Here is a 17248-nt window from a genome sequence, read left to right as displayed (position 1 = left end):
AGAGGTTTCCTACCTTTGAAAATAGTTTTAATTAATACTCCTGTCTTTCCTTCCTTTAAGTCTTTTGGGGAGTATGAAAGGTACCTGAATGTACTGAAGCTAGTTAGTCTGATTAAAAACAAGACCCATTTATAGTCAATGAACTGTTGCAGCAACCTGCTTTCAATCTTCTGTTGCCAAATTCATTTAAAGTCATAATTTATCGATGTACTTCCCATTGAAACAACCAGGGGCCCTTACATAGCTTAGGTAAAGCAGAGCTAGTCATTTTTGCCATAGCTCTCATTGAAATCCGTGCCTGACACAGTATAAATTTTCACAAAGAACTTCCGAAAAGGCCAATAGAATTTGTTGTCTCTTATACGCTGTGTTTTGTTCTCTTCCACCAGCTGATCTACATGATGGCTACCACATATAACTATGCCGTTTTGAAGTTTAAGAGTCGGGAAGATTGCTGCACTAAATTCTAAATTGCATAAGCCCAGTAAAGAGCTGCACTGTGTAGCTTGAAAAACCACTGACACCCTAGACTAAGGAGTCTAGCTTTTTTGAAGTTTGTTACAGTAAATTGTAAATAGCTTCAGTAAGCATCTTTAAGCATTTTAGATTAATTCAAATTTATTTCTTGTATATGAATAATGATGTGGGTGAGAGCTGGCTATTTTCTATACTATGAGAAGATTGTTATTTTCAGTGATGTTGTAAATCATCCCTTTAAAGGAAGGAGGGCTTTCATTTAACATCAAGCTATATTTTTTTCTAACAATCATCTCTGAAATAATTACTGGATCAATTAAGGGCCTGTAATAAGTTATTTTGTCTCTGCTGTTCACTAATCTGAAAAATAATAAAGCATCTGTTCTACAAATAGATGACACACAAGATACATGCTTGATTCTTGATAACTGTCAGTGCCTACCTTTTAGATTGTTGTCAAAGTGCTCTTCTAAAGTACCACACATTTGCCTCTCATTTTTACTGTATAACACCAGCCCTTTGGGTTTTTACTGGTCAAATGTTTTGAGAGACAAGTAATTAGGCTCATTGAAGAATACCCTTTTCATTAGCTGACATTTTCATTCCCCCCCCAAAAAAATAAGAAACAAAAGCCATGCAGTTCTCTAGCAAAAGCATGGAAACAAGTTCATTCCACCCCACCCCTGGCCTATAAGAAATAGAAAAGATCAACTTTTGTGGCACAGGCTATGTGCTACTAACTTATTTGTCAGTGATCAGCTTCCAAAGTATAACCATGCAGCATGCAAAGCAAACCCTTTTATATAGAAAGCTGCATTTTAGAAAAAAAACTATTTTTGCCCCAGTGAGTATGGCGGGACACAACTTTTCTAAGAGGATAACTATATAAAATTTCCACATTACAATTTTCCTTTACTCAAGAGGGTGGGGGAAGAAACGATCACAGATTTATCTTGAGTTGCTCTTCTAGGCTTCAGCATGTAAACTTGCAATGTATTTTCAAAGCTTTTCCGTTTCTGTTGTTCTTTCGCATTAACTGCTTTTGTTCCTATTTCCTACTAACTTTTGCCAGTACCTACTTAGTAGAATTAAGCATGCAAAATTCTAGAGATCTTTAGAAATAAGCCTCTTTGCCTTTTTTAATATTTAATAATGTAGAATAACTTTTAAAAATTAATCTTACTAGCTGCCTGCTTTGCCTCTTGACATGCTCACTAGCCATCATGCTCACCCTTCTCTTCCAGATACACTTCCTCATGATACTGTCCTCTAACTGGGCCTACTTAAAGGATGCGAGCAAAATGCAGGCTTACCAGGATATCAAAGCAAAAGAAGAACAGGAGCTTCAGGATATCCAGTCTCGGTCCAAAGAGCAACTCAATTCTTACACATAAATGTTTGCCAGAAGAATTTTGTAGCTCTGACAAATCATCAAGCAGCTGCTCTGCAGAACAGATGCATGTCCAAGCAAATGCAGAAGTATAAAAACTTCACATTCATGCTCCTGGGCCATGATCATAGGGAAAATTTGCAGTGGATATCCTCCATTCCTTTAGCACTGCGATTGGAGGGGGTTTTTTTTGGGGGGGGGGGAGGGAGGGGAGAGAGGTTGTCTCTAGGCCACTTTAGAAAAACAAGTTACCAAGTCAAGGATCTTTATGGATATCTCTTGGCAATTATAAAAGAATTATTGAAGGAACACGCTCCTTTCAAAACAGGCTACCACAGTTGGTATCCAGCCCTGCAATGACTAAAAGATTTTAAAGGCTGTATATAAATACACAGATGTAAGTAACTAAGATTCTAGTATGACTAGTTATTCCCTTTCTTCTGAATACTGATAGTTGTGCTTATTTGATACGGTTTCAGGAAGTTACAAATAATCTTATTCAGTCTCTGTCAAAATTAAAACTGGATTTTGTGGACTAAATGCCAGAAGTGTTATTTTCTGAGCCACTCCCTTTTCATTGATGCTGTAATGAGCCACTGTTGTTCTACTGCACTTACCAGAGTAAGCTGGGCACTGTTGCCCAGAGTTTGTTTTCTTTTAATTTTATACCATTTGATGGAATGTAGACAGACCTTTGGATCAGGATAATGATCCCCTTCTCAGAAAATAAATGTCAGCTTTGCCTTAATATTTATTTTCTATAAATGTCTGAAGCATTTATATAGCAGTGGGAGATCATTATCATGTATTTTATCAAAGCAGAAAGTGTTACCTTGTTGAAATTATACTGATATAATTGTTTCAAGTGAGAAGATAACAATTTGTAGAACATAAAAACCCATAGCCATACAGAGCACAGGTCAACTGCCCGTCTCAATTTTGGTGCTCAGCACGTTTATAGACAGTGCTTATTTGTTTTCTCTTTTAAGAAATTTGGTGTTCAGTAAAATATTGGGTGCCATTTTAAAAGTGTTTCCCACAAAATCTGCCTTCTAACATTTTCAGAAACATTCAGTGCTAGCTCGAGTACTAGTGATGGTATCTTTGGTGTGCTTTTTTAAAAATAAAAAATTATATAAATGTTGGAGAAACTTTTAAGTACATCAGTGAGTTTTAAATCAGTAAAAAAGTCAAGTCATACATCCATGTTAATGTGTGGTTTGATTAGTTTTGAACGTTTGCTGAATATTAACATGCTCCTGTAGCTCATACAGAAGTGTATAAAGATAAAGGAAGCACATGTTTCTTTAGAAAGTTTTTAAAGGAAAAAAATATTAATGTGGAAAAAACTTCAGGTATTACCTTGCATTTTGAGTTTGTTACATGCCTAATCTGACTTTCTTTTTAAAGAGGCAAAATCTATATAGAGCAGATAAAAAATAGCTTAGTGTTTGTTTTTACCTGTTGCATGGAAGGAAACAAATTTCTACAGCAATGCAGGTGATGTTCTTACTAGTCCAGTGTTTGCATAAAGGTAACAGACAGTGTCTTAAAGCCTAATTCTTTTCTAATTCTATGTAGCTATTTACTGGGAGTTTTTTGAAGTTTTGTTTAAGTAGTCTAATATTTTTTATGTAAAGAGCATTAAATTTTGCTATGTATAAATTTTTGTAACCTAACCGTGAATCAATATTTTCTATCAGTGCCAAGGGCTTCCTGTAGTTATATCCAAGTGTTACAATAAATATTTGTAGATAATAGAACCAATATTTGTGTATGCTTATTTTAAGGTTTTGAAACAGTTGTAGCAGTATAGACAGCCATCCCAAAGCTAGTGTTTGGGTGACACATAATTGGAAGTTTTAGCATCTATTGAAAAATATGGCAACCAATGGACATAGGAAGATAGATCTTTCCCTGCATCTTATCAAGATGTGATATCCTTCAGTGCTAGGGTGCCTCTGGACTGGGTCTGACTTTCAAAAAGTGTGCGCATTATTTGGTATATGGATTTGCCACTATTAGTTTACCTTTGGGGCAAAAAACAACAATAGTGTATTTCACAGTTCAGGTTTGATACTGTTTGACATAAACATAAATTTGTTAGTTTCTGTCTCTTAAGAAATGAGAGCAGTCAAATTAGCAAACACAGATATGCAAAAGTGTTTTGAAAGATGCTCATCTGCAAGGGCCTGTTCTCAGTAATTGATTTTGAATCAGAGTACTATTTGCTCAACTTTGTCTTAGGAGAACTGCTTGAGGCATGCCTGGTGTCTCTCATAAGCTCACTGCAAAAGTTTCCCATCTATAGTATGTTTCATTATTTTAATGCAGTGTGGTCAAACTACACGAAGCCAGGATATAGTTCAACTTCCAAAATCTCTGGCATTTCAACAAATCAGGCGCCATCGATTCAGCTGTACCAGCATTTCCCACTAATTACAAAGCTTGCAAAGTGGGTTAATTCTTTCATCACTTTCCCAAGGAACTCTCCTCTAAAATGAGTTGATAATATGATTCAATTTTAGTGAGTTCAGACACAGTTGCCCCATTTTTTCAGGCCAGTTTCATACTATGACAACCATTTCCAAAATTTAAACATCATAATAATGTAAATCATCGTTTTCAATACCATGTACTTTTAATAGGAAGTAGTCCCAATTACAAGCACTTAATTTTTAAAGTGTGCTTGACTGAACTCTTGCTGATGCCCTAGTTTGTTTTTAAAGAGTAGCTAAAGGATGTGCAGCAGCAGGAAATTGTAGCGTCACTATTCAATAAAGTCAAAAGCTGCTTAAGCACATTACCCCAAAACTTAAATGTCTAAACACTGTTTTCATTCTAGAGCTCTGAGCTATGCTTATATAGACAGCTGGTCAATCATCTGTAAAGTCTGTAATATAAACTCTGGAAGAAAATATTTCAAATAGATTTAAACACAGAATTTTCTATGACTGACGCTTTATTTTTTAAAAAATATTCATTTGTATAACAAGGTAAATCAACCTGATTTGATTGTTTCCCTCACTGCCTCTATAAAAAGCTATCTTTATTGTACTGGCATATTTTAAATACGTAAAATTGGTTGTTCAGGTAGGAAGCAATTCTCTGAAACATTGTTTCAGTAGCACTGATAGCAACTTTGTGCCAACAAACAGCAATGTTTCACTTTTAGTATGTTCTTCCTGAATTATGCAGATGGCAATATTCCAATGTTCAGAATCTCACCCTAGTTTGTGGTGCTTCCTCTGATGGAAAAGAAGTCCACTTCTCTGGTCAAGTAGCCCCTGCTAATTGATATTCACCAGAAATCATCATCAGGCTCTCCATGAAGAGTGGCTGCAGCACTAAAGCTGGAACACAGATAATAATGAATTTTGAAACAGTCTAATACACTTCCTTCCTCAATTCTCATCTACCCTTCCCTCACACAGCATACACATCAAATCATAAGTCCCCCAATCATCTAGAGGAGGGTTTTTTAGGGGGAGGGATAATTTGGAAACTTATAGGGATGCGGTGAAATCTCCTTCCCCAACATCTGCTATCACAAACAATCTATAAATAGAGACCTGCTCAAATAAACTTAGTATGCAATCCATTCTTTTGACATTTGCTTTAAAACTTTAACAAATCTTAATTCTACTGCAATACAGTAAAGATTACCAGACAAGTGTAATTAGTATGCAATTAAAAGTGTTTAATGGAAAGGATTTGTTTTAATGCAAAAAGGCCCCACTTGATAAAAAAGCAAAAATAAATAAATATGAACCATACATGTCAAGCACTAGCAAGATACATACCTGTCCTCCTTTCCACTACCTGAGAGTTTCTCAGAAAATACTTCAGCTTCTTTCTTGAAGTCCTAATAGAGAAAAGAAAGTTGTTACTGGTTGCTTTTGTGTGGTCTCCACATTCCATTGCTACTCAAAAAACAGGAATATGATTAGGTACTTAAAATTACCCTAAGTGCTATACAGAGAGTAGAAAGGACAGGTCACTGCCATGATGCATTATCATCTAACAGATACAATGCAAAAGGGAGGGAATGAAGGTGAACACACACATTCATGTTCTAGCTTGTACATGGCAAGGTGGAATGGCTGCTGGAGTGGGGCAGTTCTAGGAGTGAAGGTGCTAAATGGCAACTGGTCTTCTTTCTCTCTGCTTTCAACCAATTGAAACAGCCACTGATAGAGACACAATCTTATTGATTGCAATGGGTTTTTTTGGTCTTTATTTCAAAAATAGCATGCTTATGTCTGAACAGCTTTGTAATAGAATTTGTTATCTGAAATTTTAGTTTGGCATATTTCACGTGTCCTGTTATTGGTTTTCTACCATAGTATGACCTTTTCCAGACAAAATTTTGTGGTCTAGGTCTGTGGGTAATCTTAAACCTGTATGTTTAAACTGTTTAAAACCAGAATGTACACACTTAAGTATTTGCCCACTATTTTTTCTAGTATTATTGCCAAATTCAAATGATCTTGTATTTGTCAAAAGTGATCAGTGAATAAAAGATTAAGAAAGTAGTTTGATGCAAGAATTTGTATGTTACAAGACCAAGTAGAGATCACTGTACTGCAGCGTGATGGAATTATAGTGGTATCACTGCGTATTACCAATTCAAAATGACTAACAGAGATCAAAGGCAGAACAGATGTGGGGAACCTCCAACTGTTACTGTACTACAAATACCTATTATTATTGACCACAGACCAGGAGTTGGGAGTTCAACAGCATCTGGAGGGCCACAGGTAAGCCACCCCCACAGTAACAAATGATAGCGCTTTCCAGCGATTCGTTCAGTTGCTTACAGCATTCAGTCCTAGATATTGTGATGCACAGAGAGGATCTAACATCCTACTGTTCCTTTTTGAATTTGATATCATACAGCAAAAAAGTGTAGCTATAAACAGCAGGTTTTGCCAAGCTGAACTCAAGTGTGGCTACTAGAAATTTATTGTATATGCATGAAGCATGACTCATTAAGCCAAAAAGCTATAATCAAGGAAGTATGATGGCTTGGAATCCGTCCTTGTAAGCTAATCATTAATTCAGCTGAAGATGGTTAATTTTGGATAACCGCAAAGCAAGCTGCAAAAGAATCAGCTCAACTGCAAATATCCACAAGGTTTGCAACAACAATCTAGTACGTTGGAAATTTTTGTTGGTTATTAACCGAAATAATTTGGCAATACACTATTAAATGACCTCAAGTGGGGGAAACATAAGGTAGACTTTATATCCCAAGTTTCTGATACAACAAAAGCTAGACCTCAACATTTTAAATTAATTAGATCTTGTTCTACTCTTTAGTTGGTTGTGTACATGCTATCTTGCATGCTTGCTTGTCCAGTGTGAAAAAGACAAAGGAACTACTGAGGTTGTTCTTGGAGTACATGAGTTCCAAAACTAATACATCTCAGGTGCATTAAACCACCATCTTGCTGATGCTAAGCACATCTGTTTCAAATCAGAACCTAGATGGGAGACCTCCTATTAACCACAGGACATTAGATGCAAGAATAATGGACAACATCACCTCATTTGCAAACTCCTGCTCCCGATTCTGCTGTATTATTTTCATGTATTTTTCCAGTGGATTAGGAATAGCATCACCACCATGCTCTTCAGACTTTGAGATAATGGTTTCCAAATCTGCCACATCTTCATGCTTTTTCTTAGTTTCCACTGACTCTTGCATACACTTTTATGAAACCAAAGAATGAACACCATAAAACATTTTAACAGAGAAGAAAGGAATGCTCCACTAAAATGTGGGCCACTGGTAACATAATCCTACCTAAACTCAGCATCCTATACTTTTATAAGGATCTTAAAGGACTATATAAAAGAAACAGCACAAAATTAGTTGCAGCAAATTGCCTGCAATAATGATGTCTCTTCACACACAAGTTAAATCCTCACAGTAATCAATAAGTGGCTTACTTCAACCAGAACTAAACTACATTTGATTATCAAATCCCCCATTTTACAGAAGCGCAACTGGCCTCAACCAGAAGTTGGGCGTTTGATGTTGCAATCCCATCCTATAGAGAACATTCTTCCAGCAGGCACCCTTGCTATTGACTTTCAGGTGACTCTTGAAGGCCTTTTATTAATGTTGAAAGCTCACTGTAGCAGCTTAATTTTTGATTTGCCAGTGACCTTAACCATTATCTATTTTTTGCTTTCTCAAATGGTGTTTTATGTCTTTAATGTTACACACAGTCCTGATATTTTATATGGTGGTTTAGAAATACTTGCATAAAAAAGTAAAACAGCTAAATGCAAAGTATTGTTAGAAAGTCAGTTCTCCAAGAGAATGTTTGTACTGGTCCCTCTTTCCCCAGAACATATACTAAGAACAACTGATGCAGTTTACTTTCCATCTTTAGTGGTGTCAGATTAATGTGCCATATCTTGGTTTTATTACTGAAATGGTAAGAAATGCTGACCACATAGTTCCTCATGAGGAAGTCCACTGGATGGGAAGGACTCCAGCCTGCCATTAGAAGTAGCAGGGCTGCAGCCTCCTATCATCAGAGCACCCCAAGACAGCATACTCTCAGAAGTGATCATTTATAAAAATTCCTATTCTGCACAAAGAGCTTCAAAAATAGCTGCTCTATAAACCATCTCCTTCTTCCAAAAGGAAAGGTTGTCCTGTTTATTTTTATTTGTAAAACACTTTCCTTTTACCAGTACTAAGGCACTATGAATAATCCAATATAATAAATTTGATTTCTGTTCAACCAGGGTGGGTGGGATATAGTGGGGATATAATAGAGCAGGGAAAACCCAATTTAATGCAGCTTTACAGCAGCTTACTCATATCCCTGGCAAATCAGTATGGTGGTAAAATGGCAGGTGGCAAATAGCTTCTGATCTATCAATCTCCACTGGAAGGAAAACAAGTTCTGCAGAAATTCTATCAGCACACTACACGCAACGGCCACTCCACAAAACTGCCTCTGAGAATCTGTTGTCTATACAGGCAGCCCCCCTGTTTACACAGGGTTTACGTTCCGAGGCACTGTGTGCATCGGTTCAATTGCGTATAACTGAAACCCACTGAAAAAGCCTGCAAACACCCCACCCCCATTGCGCCCTTTAAGTGATGTCTTTATGACGTTTCCAGGTCACTTCTGGGTTCGGCGTGATGTGCATTTACAAGATCAAACACATACTGGACGCATGTAAATGGGGGGGGGGGCTGCCTGTATCTACAGTCCTAGTCCAGAAAAAGAAAGTACTCTTTAGTTTATAATAACTATTTTAAATCACCAAGACTCTGAAATGCATTACCAATTCTTCATTTGCTTTTTCCAGTTCTCCTTGCTCTCTTTCCAAAGTGTCCTGCCTCTCTTGCTGCCTTTTTCCTTCCCTCTCTTCCCATTTTTGCTCCTCCTGCTCCTCCTGCTCCTCCTGCTCCTCTTCTTCCTCCTGTTCTTCAGGATGCTTTTGTTTCTCCAGGGCTGTTATTTCTTCTCCACATAATACATAGAGGGCAATATTAAGCAAAGAAAAGACAGTTTTGCATTCCGAAGCATTAAATCAAACACAGTTAAAGTGCATAAAGTGCATTAAATCAAACACAGTTAAGATGCATATTATTCCAAACAGATAGGTACTTAACAGTGCATAGAAAAGACTAATAATCCAGAGAAGCAGAATATGTCAAGTCCTGCACAAACTGTATTCAGCTTCCTTTACCTCCATTTAATGTATATTGGTGATTTTCCAACTCTATGGCTGCCCAATAAACTCTCTACATAAGACTGTGCAAGATCACTAAGCTACAGAAAACCTACCTGTGCCTAGCCATCATGATGGTGCAGTAGGGTACAGAAATATATTAATGGTTAGGGTACATTTTGTTGAAATGTCAGAAAACAAAACAAAATTTCAAGTACAGCAGTTTCAGCTGTCTAACAGAAATAGCAGGCTTGAGAAGAGGACTGCTGCAGGGCTCCCTGTCACAAATATTACCCTTTCAGCTGCCCCAATATGCAAACAAGAAACATGTTACTTCACAGAGCTTCTGTTTCTCTCAACATTTGCCCTCTGGAATCCCCATTTTCCATACAAATTGTTGAAAGTGGTGCACTATTGCAGGGAGAATAGTTACTATCAAACTCACTCCCCACCCCTCTCGAGTTCCCCTAGGTTCCTTGTTGCCTTATCTTCAAATGTCTAACATAATTGTGTGCCTTCCTGTTACAAGTATGGAAAAGCTTAAAAATTATGTTCTTATGTTGACTGAAGCAGCTCTAAACTGAAATATATTATGAAGATATTCTGTTATGGACAGTAGCCAGTTTAAAATAATACCATTTACTGTATTTCAGACAAGATGCTGCAAAAGCTTCAGTTTCCATATACTTTGATAAACAAGCCATCTAAGATGGCTATTCACACTTGTTTGAGCAGAAAACTCACTTATGTCCTGCTGTGAAGTGCCCGCTGCTGGCACAGTAGCCGGAACATGGCTTCCACTAACAATGTGAGATGGATGTGACACATCGCTTTCGAGCTGTTCTGGAATGTCCTCTTGATCTAGAGGAGAAGTAGGAACAATGCCCTCATTATTCTGCAATTATCAAAGCAGGGCAAAGAAATGGACACAGTGTGGGAATGACTGAGTTCAGAATGCATAAGTGCAAGCCATTAATTAAGTGCTCTTCTTGGCCAAGCCAACCATCACCCTAAGAATGAAGAAACTTCAAATGGGCTGTTTTAATCAGAATCATGGGACTGTCTGGCTTGGAAACTAGTTCTTACAATATGTTTCCTAAGCAAAGAGTCAAAACAGCTTCAACTCAATGTGGACTTTGTAGGATTAAAATCCACCAATGAGACACAAGCATGAATGCAAAATATGGGGGGGGGGGGGCTGGTTGCATTTGAGTCACTTCCATAAAACAAAACTTTCAAGTTTCCTATAGTTTTGCCTCTTCTCAGGCTGGAGTTTATTGGTGTTTGGTAGGGCTTGCAAGCATCATGTCCCTCTCCAGTTGTTTCAACTCCTCTATCACCATACATAAACATCACTGTAACAGGTTCTGTCAGAAAGCAGCAGTCTGTTATCTTTTAATATCAGGTTTTTCATTACTGTTATTATATACATCTTGTTTTTATAAGGAACAGCAACATCTGAAGGGCCACAACTGTCATCACCCATAAGCAATGGCCACATAGGCTGTGGCTTATGGGAGTTACAGTCCAACACCATCTGAAGTGCCAAAGGTTCTCTATCCCCAAAACAGATTATATCAAAACATAACCTGGCTAATTTACAGGCTCAATATCCAGACGATTAGTCTGAGGTACCTGTCACATGAAGCATGCCACACATCTTACAGTTTTTTTGTATACCATGCCCCCCCTCAGCCAAGCCTCTGCTGCCAGTGATAATGTATACATGTGTACACATGTGCCCATCCATCCTTTCATATCCATCTACAAACACTGAGAGAATCAACACAAGGAACTGTGTGATAGCAACACAAGCCAATAAGTTATAGTTGCATTTTTTTTTTGGCAAAGCTTTAATTTGCACTCCCTCAATAGTTCTGTCCAACCAAAATTATAGTTTGTACTGTATATCCAGTGCTGTAACCCTCTCTTTCATGCACTTACTGGTTTTCCCTGTGAATTATCCAATTCAAACATTTTTCACTTTCATTAAATCTCATTATTTTACATCACATCTTCTAAGTTTTAAACCAGAGCTTTCCAAACTTTTCATGTTGGTGACACACATTTAAGACATGCATCATTTTGCAAAACAGTAATTCAGTTTTACTAGCAAATGGAGGTTAAAGTAATCCCTTTCCAGCCCTGGAAGGAGCACAAGGAGCATTTGCGTGACACAACTACACACTGCAGCCAACACACTAATGTGTTACGACACACAGTTTGGAAAGCTCAGTTTTAAACTATCTCTAGTTTTTCATTTCCAGGTTGTGGCAAACATCAAATATTCTAAAATGTCTATCAGAAGAGTGCCAGAGTTTCCCAAAGGCCTCACCAATATAACCAATATAACCTGTACAGCTTCAGCTTCTGCCTATTTTGCTTTTCTACTAATGTGGGTTCCCAAGCCCAATGTGTAAGTCATACAATGTCCAATATCATTCCCACTAACATTTACACACATACATACACAAGGATTAGGCTAGGCTTCAGTTCTATGCATCTTATATGTTAAGACCATTACACAGTTGCCTGGTAAAAGGGGTGGCTTAAAAGGCACCCCCATTTCCTTAGAACAAGTTGAGAAGTTATGAAAAGCAAAAAAAAAACCACCAAGAGTCATACTTAAGAGATTTCTGGCTTTAAAAAAAAGGTGGCTCCCAGATTAAAAAAAAAATCTGCATTGCTTCTTTCTGAAAAATATAGTAAAAACTTACATTTACTGGCAGACTCATCATTTCCAAGGTCAGAGTCATCATTTCCAAGGTCTTTATACAGGAGCCTCTCAGATTTTGCAGAGTCACTAACACCCTGAGTTTCACCTTGCTGCTGCTGAAGACTAAAAGAAAGGAAGGAGACGGGAGAAAAGTGATTATATTTAGTTTAGAAAAGTTTCTAAAATGTAAAGTTAATATAGTCCCGTGTCACATCTGCAGAGCACACCATGGGTATAACATACAAAGACATGAACATTAGTTACAAGAAAAGCTTATCAAAGCTCTTTGTTTTGCTCTTGCAGGAGGAGCCTTTATGCACTTTATTCCTGCTTGGCAGGGGGTTGGACTCGATGGCCCTTGTGGTCTCTTCCAACTCTATGATTCTGTGCACAGTCTTCCCTATGCCAGCATCAACCATCAGAAAACTGAGTTAAGGTTGTATGGAGGGGAAAAACCATAGCAAGGTTCCTTTCTGCAGTCTGGATGACAGCTTCCATGCTGTCCAAGTGTTCTAATAATTCAGATTTCAGTCATACTATCCAATATCTAAACTCATGATCTCATATTCACAATAGCAAGGTTGCCTCATCATTTTATCAACTTGCATACCACTGTACAGTACTCTCTACCTTCTTCCTGGTGCAGTATTACCAAACACACTAACTCTTATAGGATACAGCTCTCAAAGTGGAACAACATGGTCAGGATACGGACCCACAATAGTTAAGCAACCTCTACTCACTCACCACTACCCCCGAGTCTGCATGTTAGGGGCCCACTACTATCTCCATCTCTTTTTGAATGCAAGGGCACAGCCTTGAGCAGCAAAAAAACCACACAGCTTGTGTAAGGGATTAGGAAATGTTTGGTGTATCTCCATGTTTCTGTAATGTATTAAAAATGCAGTACACAAAAAGATACTGTAACTACTGAAGTGCCTGAGGATAAACCATTCTCTTGGAAGAACGTTTGATTACGGATATCAACAGGTAACACACAAATATGGGACATGACATAGCTGAAGATCTTTCACCAGTATATAAACATTACCTTAGTTTTTGTTTGCAGGAGGCTGGGGAAGAAGAAACTGATATATTAGAAGCATGTTCAGGAGATGAAAGGTTGCCTGTTCTTTGAATGGGGGAGAGAGGTTGGTCTGCATTCTGATGAGGGGCAGCAAAAGATGAGGCAACTGTATCTGGAGAACAGAAGGCAACCACATATTACTGTGCAATAGTATCTGAACAGCTACTGTAAGCTACAAAACACTTAATACCAGTGATGCGCATTGGAAATTGTTCCTGGAAAACCACAGAATACTTTAAAAGAGGGGTAAAAACACAGGAACATTGGAAGAATTTGGGTGCTTAAAAGATAGGCTTGGTACTCTCTAACACTGGTTTCAGATTAGAAAAAAATTGGTTCATTGTGGAAAAAATACAAAATAATTTTTTCTGCACAGTACTTCTCACTTAAGTTTATCTCCATGTTTTGATTAAATAGCAGGAGCAAGAGTGTGTTTAATCAGAGTATAGTGTGTGTGTGTGTGTGTGTGTGTGTACGTATGTGTACACACACACACACACACACACAGAGAGAGAGAGAGAGAGAGAGAGAGAGAGAGAGAGAGACTACAGAGAGTCAGCAAGTAAAAGACTATCAGTTTCAATGATAAATAGTGTGGCATTAAAAGGGGGTTAGATGAAAAACAGCATTTCCATGTTTGCAGCAAGTAGAAATGGACCGAGGGAAGGAACCATCACGGCAGAAAACTCTTAATATCAGTAGCTCCTGATATCCACACAAAGCAACAACTTCACTCATAATTCATGAATATCAAATTGCTTACCTTCAGAAAACAGCTTGTTACTAATATTTCTCTTTGCTTTGGAAACAGGAGTAGAAGACAGACGTCTAGAAGCAGACTTCTTCCGTGGAGGGGTTAGATGATCTTTCAAGTGATCCCCATTTCCTGGTGTCCATCTATAGCTTTTATTTTTTTGGCAGTGAAAGGGTAATTCTTGGGAATATAGATCATCCTGTGCAAACCAAAGTCTTTGGCGAGATGCCATGTTAAAGTTACTTGCCATAGGTGAAGAGAATGTTGTTTTTGTTGGGCCAGCTGTGGTTTGAATGGCTCTGTATTGGTAATTCCTGTAGGCCTCTTCTAAATATTCAGCTTCTCTCTCCAATTCTTTTATTCTAGCCTTTGTATTAGCTACAAATTCTAAATCAGAATCTTGTGAAGTGTTAGATTTCAGCACGTGGTGATGATGTCTGGGGCTTGTACCATTTCCCATTCCAATAAAATCAGCCACTGGCTGTGTTTTCAGGAAAGCACCATCTATATAAATATCAGGAGGTACAGTCCTGTCACCAAACAAGTCAATGACAGAACGATCAACCAAAGAGGGCTTTGGATTCCGATATACTTCATTCTCTAATGCTACAGGCAAGAATTTAATAGAGATAAAGAAAACAATTTAAGACAAATTTTGATTTGGTCATTGTATAATTAGCATGCAAAAATGAAAACTGAACTTACCTTACATTTTAATATAGTTATTCTACACACAAATCCAACATGATTTAATATAGCAAAAAACCTCAAGTTTATTTCAGGTTTTTAAAGTTAGTATGATCAAATGAAATGCACAGAAAATATTCAAATTAAGCTGAAAGTGTCAGAGCCACAAAAGAAGAGAGTTAGATCCAAAGAGCTGCCTATACCAGCAGAAGGCAGTTACACACACAAGAATAAAATGTTTAGAACCAAATATAGAAGTATAATGATAGTATTTGCCTAGTCATTTCAAGATTTGAGGAGTATGAGGTATCTTAAAGCTACAGCAGGGGGTGGTGCAACCAAATACACAGAAAGCCACATTTAAATTGGACTTAACTCGATTTCAGAAATTGTGATTTCAAACAAAGAATGGTGTAACAGAAAGGAATGAAGGGGGCAAATAAGAAAATCTGAGTTGGGAGCAGTAAAATATAGTTATGGAAGGTCTCTGGCTAAAAATTGCATGGACTCTTTTCATTTCTTGGCTCTGATTAAGGAGCCTTTGGTCCATGAAATTGTACCCATAATAAACTGTTATTCTTTAAGATGCCACAAGAATCTTTGCTGATTCTGTTTCTGAACTGTCAGATATTGTCTACATAGGGTCAAGATCTTTCTCCATAATAAAAAATGTTATAAATTTAAAAAATCACAATATCAAATACCAGACTTTTACAAAAAAAAACAATACATGCCATTTTTCATGTGTTTTATTTCAATCTGCTCCAATGCTTAAATAAAATTGCTCTAAATAAAGCCTGATCTTATTGAGTTAGCCCAAAAGTGGAGAGCATTTTTCAAACCTGTCTGTGTCTGTTTCAGTTGTAGCTTAAGGTCTTCCATTTGGGCATTTAACTTCCTGATAGTATTTTCACATTCCGACAACTGAGTCTTCAGCTGTACACAATGTTCAATCTAAAAAGATTTCAGAGACAAAATGCCTTACTAATTCAAGAGCATTCTTAACACACTGAAGCAACTAATCCATATAGTTACAAATGAGCAATCAGCCCCCCAGGTCTCAAATGAATGAACTGGTGGAAGGGAGACAGAGAGAAACAGATATTTTGATTTTGAGCGCATCAGTTCCTCATCTAGATAAATGAAGACTATGAATGCAGAGTCTACACTTGGCCTTTATTTGGGAGAATTTAGTTGTCTAATTCCTCAAGTATAATATTAGTGCAGTAAGCATTTACAACACTAACAATTTACTTAGTGTCATGCAAAGAGTTCTCAATTCAGCAGCAAATACAAGCGTAGAGGGTGTGCACTACTTTTGCAGGATCAGACTGTATTTTTTAACATTGGTTTTAGACTTTAATAATTTGGAGTGAGGAAAATGTGGCTGATGAATTTATGCTGATTATATTGTGTTAAAAAAGTGTTTTTTAGAAGAACTAGCGTAAACAACAACAAAAAGGTAGTTTACCTCATTTTGTAACTGTTTTTCCAAGAGCTGCTTATGAGTGTCAGATTCTTCACCTTCAAGCTTCCTAGCATGTTTTGCTCTTTTCAACTCTGCCTCAAGGACCAAATATTCAGCTGATGGTCGACTCAACTCTATAAATAGGGGGGGGGGGGAGGAATAAGTTAAAATCTAATATTGCCAGGAAACACTGCATCTGATAAACAGATACTCTGTAGTAGACCATCCAACTACAGTGGTACCTCGGGTTACATACGCTTCAGGTTACAGACTCCGCTAACCCAGAAATAGTACCTCGGGTTAAGAACTTTGCTTCAGGATGAGAACAGAAATTGTGCTCTGGCAGTGCAGCAGCAGCAGGGGGCCCCATTAGCTAAAGTGGTGCTTCAGGTTAAGAACAGTTTCAGGTTAAGAATGGACCTCTGGAACGAATTAAGTACGTAACCAGAGGTACCACTGTACACTCTTTAGCGTTCCATACTATGATTCAAATGGTTTAACTCCTGGAAAGCCCTGGATGCAGGCAGTCACTGAACATCCTTCTTAGCATTAATCAGGACTTAACAAAAGATTAATAAGGTTCCATCCAATAATAATAAAAACAATGATGTGGGTTTTGCACAAATCAAAATGGATACTGAGGACAGCACAGCACAACAAACCAAGGAGAGGAGCAAACAGTGGACTTGGCCTTATGAAGTCCTATTGGTGAATCTTCTTCAAAAACTTGAGTCATTGTTCTGTGTTTTTGGCTATCTTAGCCTCTGGGACATCAAAACACTCAAGTGCATAATATACACATTGACATACACCACTTATAATAAGGGCATATAACCAAGCCAATTGAGGTCCCTCTATATCTGAAGTCATCTTTTTAGCTCCTTGCTTGAATCACAGTCATTTGTATATAATCAGCAAAGCACATATGCTTTAGCCTTTGGCTAGCTACTACAGATTTTATATCT

The 17248-nt window shown here is 37.6% G+C and overlaps 2 protein-coding genes across 13 annotated transcripts in view; one reads left to right on the top strand and one right to left on the bottom strand.

Moving 5' to 3' along the window:
* Nucleotides 1–6402, top strand: part of GPM6B (glycoprotein M6B) — a 107401-nt gene extending 100999 nt beyond the window's left edge. For 5 of the 10 annotated variants that reach the window (XM_083502081.1, XM_083502077.1, XM_083502073.1 and 2 more), the window contains one exon: nucleotides 390–6402. In XM_083502081.1, the coding sequence (XP_083358207.1) occupies nucleotides 390–470 (81 nt within the window). In that variant the 3' untranslated portion in view covers nucleotides 471–6402. The remainder of the gene's footprint in view (nucleotides 1–389) is intronic. The other 5 variants (XM_083502079.1, XM_083502074.1, XM_083502072.1 and 2 more) reach the window with 1 other exon arrangement.
* OFD1 (OFD1 centriole and centriolar satellite protein) overlaps nucleotides 4812–17248 on the bottom strand; it is a 27151-nt gene continuing 14714 nt past the window's right edge. The window contains exons 14-23 of one of the 3 annotated variants that reach the window (XM_083501862.1): nucleotides 16287–16417; nucleotides 15658–15769; nucleotides 14138–14734; nucleotides 13339–13486; nucleotides 12289–12410; nucleotides 10316–10432; nucleotides 9182–9363; nucleotides 7416–7580; nucleotides 5671–5732; nucleotides 4812–5220 (exon numbers count right to left, since the gene is read on the bottom strand). In XM_083501862.1, the coding sequence (XP_083357988.1) occupies nucleotides 5169–5220; nucleotides 5671–5732; nucleotides 7416–7580; nucleotides 9182–9363; nucleotides 10316–10432; nucleotides 12289–12410; nucleotides 13339–13486; nucleotides 14138–14734; nucleotides 15658–15769; nucleotides 16287–16417 (1688 nt within the window). In that variant the 3' untranslated portion in view covers nucleotides 4812–5168. Of the gene's footprint in view, nucleotides 5221–5670; nucleotides 5733–7415; nucleotides 7581–9181; nucleotides 9364–10205; nucleotides 10433–12288; nucleotides 12411–13338; nucleotides 13487–14137; nucleotides 14735–15657; nucleotides 15770–16286; nucleotides 16418–17248 lie in introns of those variants that run through there. The other 2 variants (XM_083501861.1, XM_083501860.1) reach the window with 2 other exon arrangements.

Source organism: Podarcis liolepis, assembly GCF_965112155.1.
Source record: "Podarcis liolepis genome assembly, chromosome: 4".
In the NCBI taxonomy this organism is placed as follows: Eukaryota; Metazoa; Chordata; class Lepidosauria; order Squamata; family Lacertidae; genus Podarcis; species Podarcis liolepis.
This window is presented reverse-complemented; position numbering and strand designations above follow the sequence as displayed.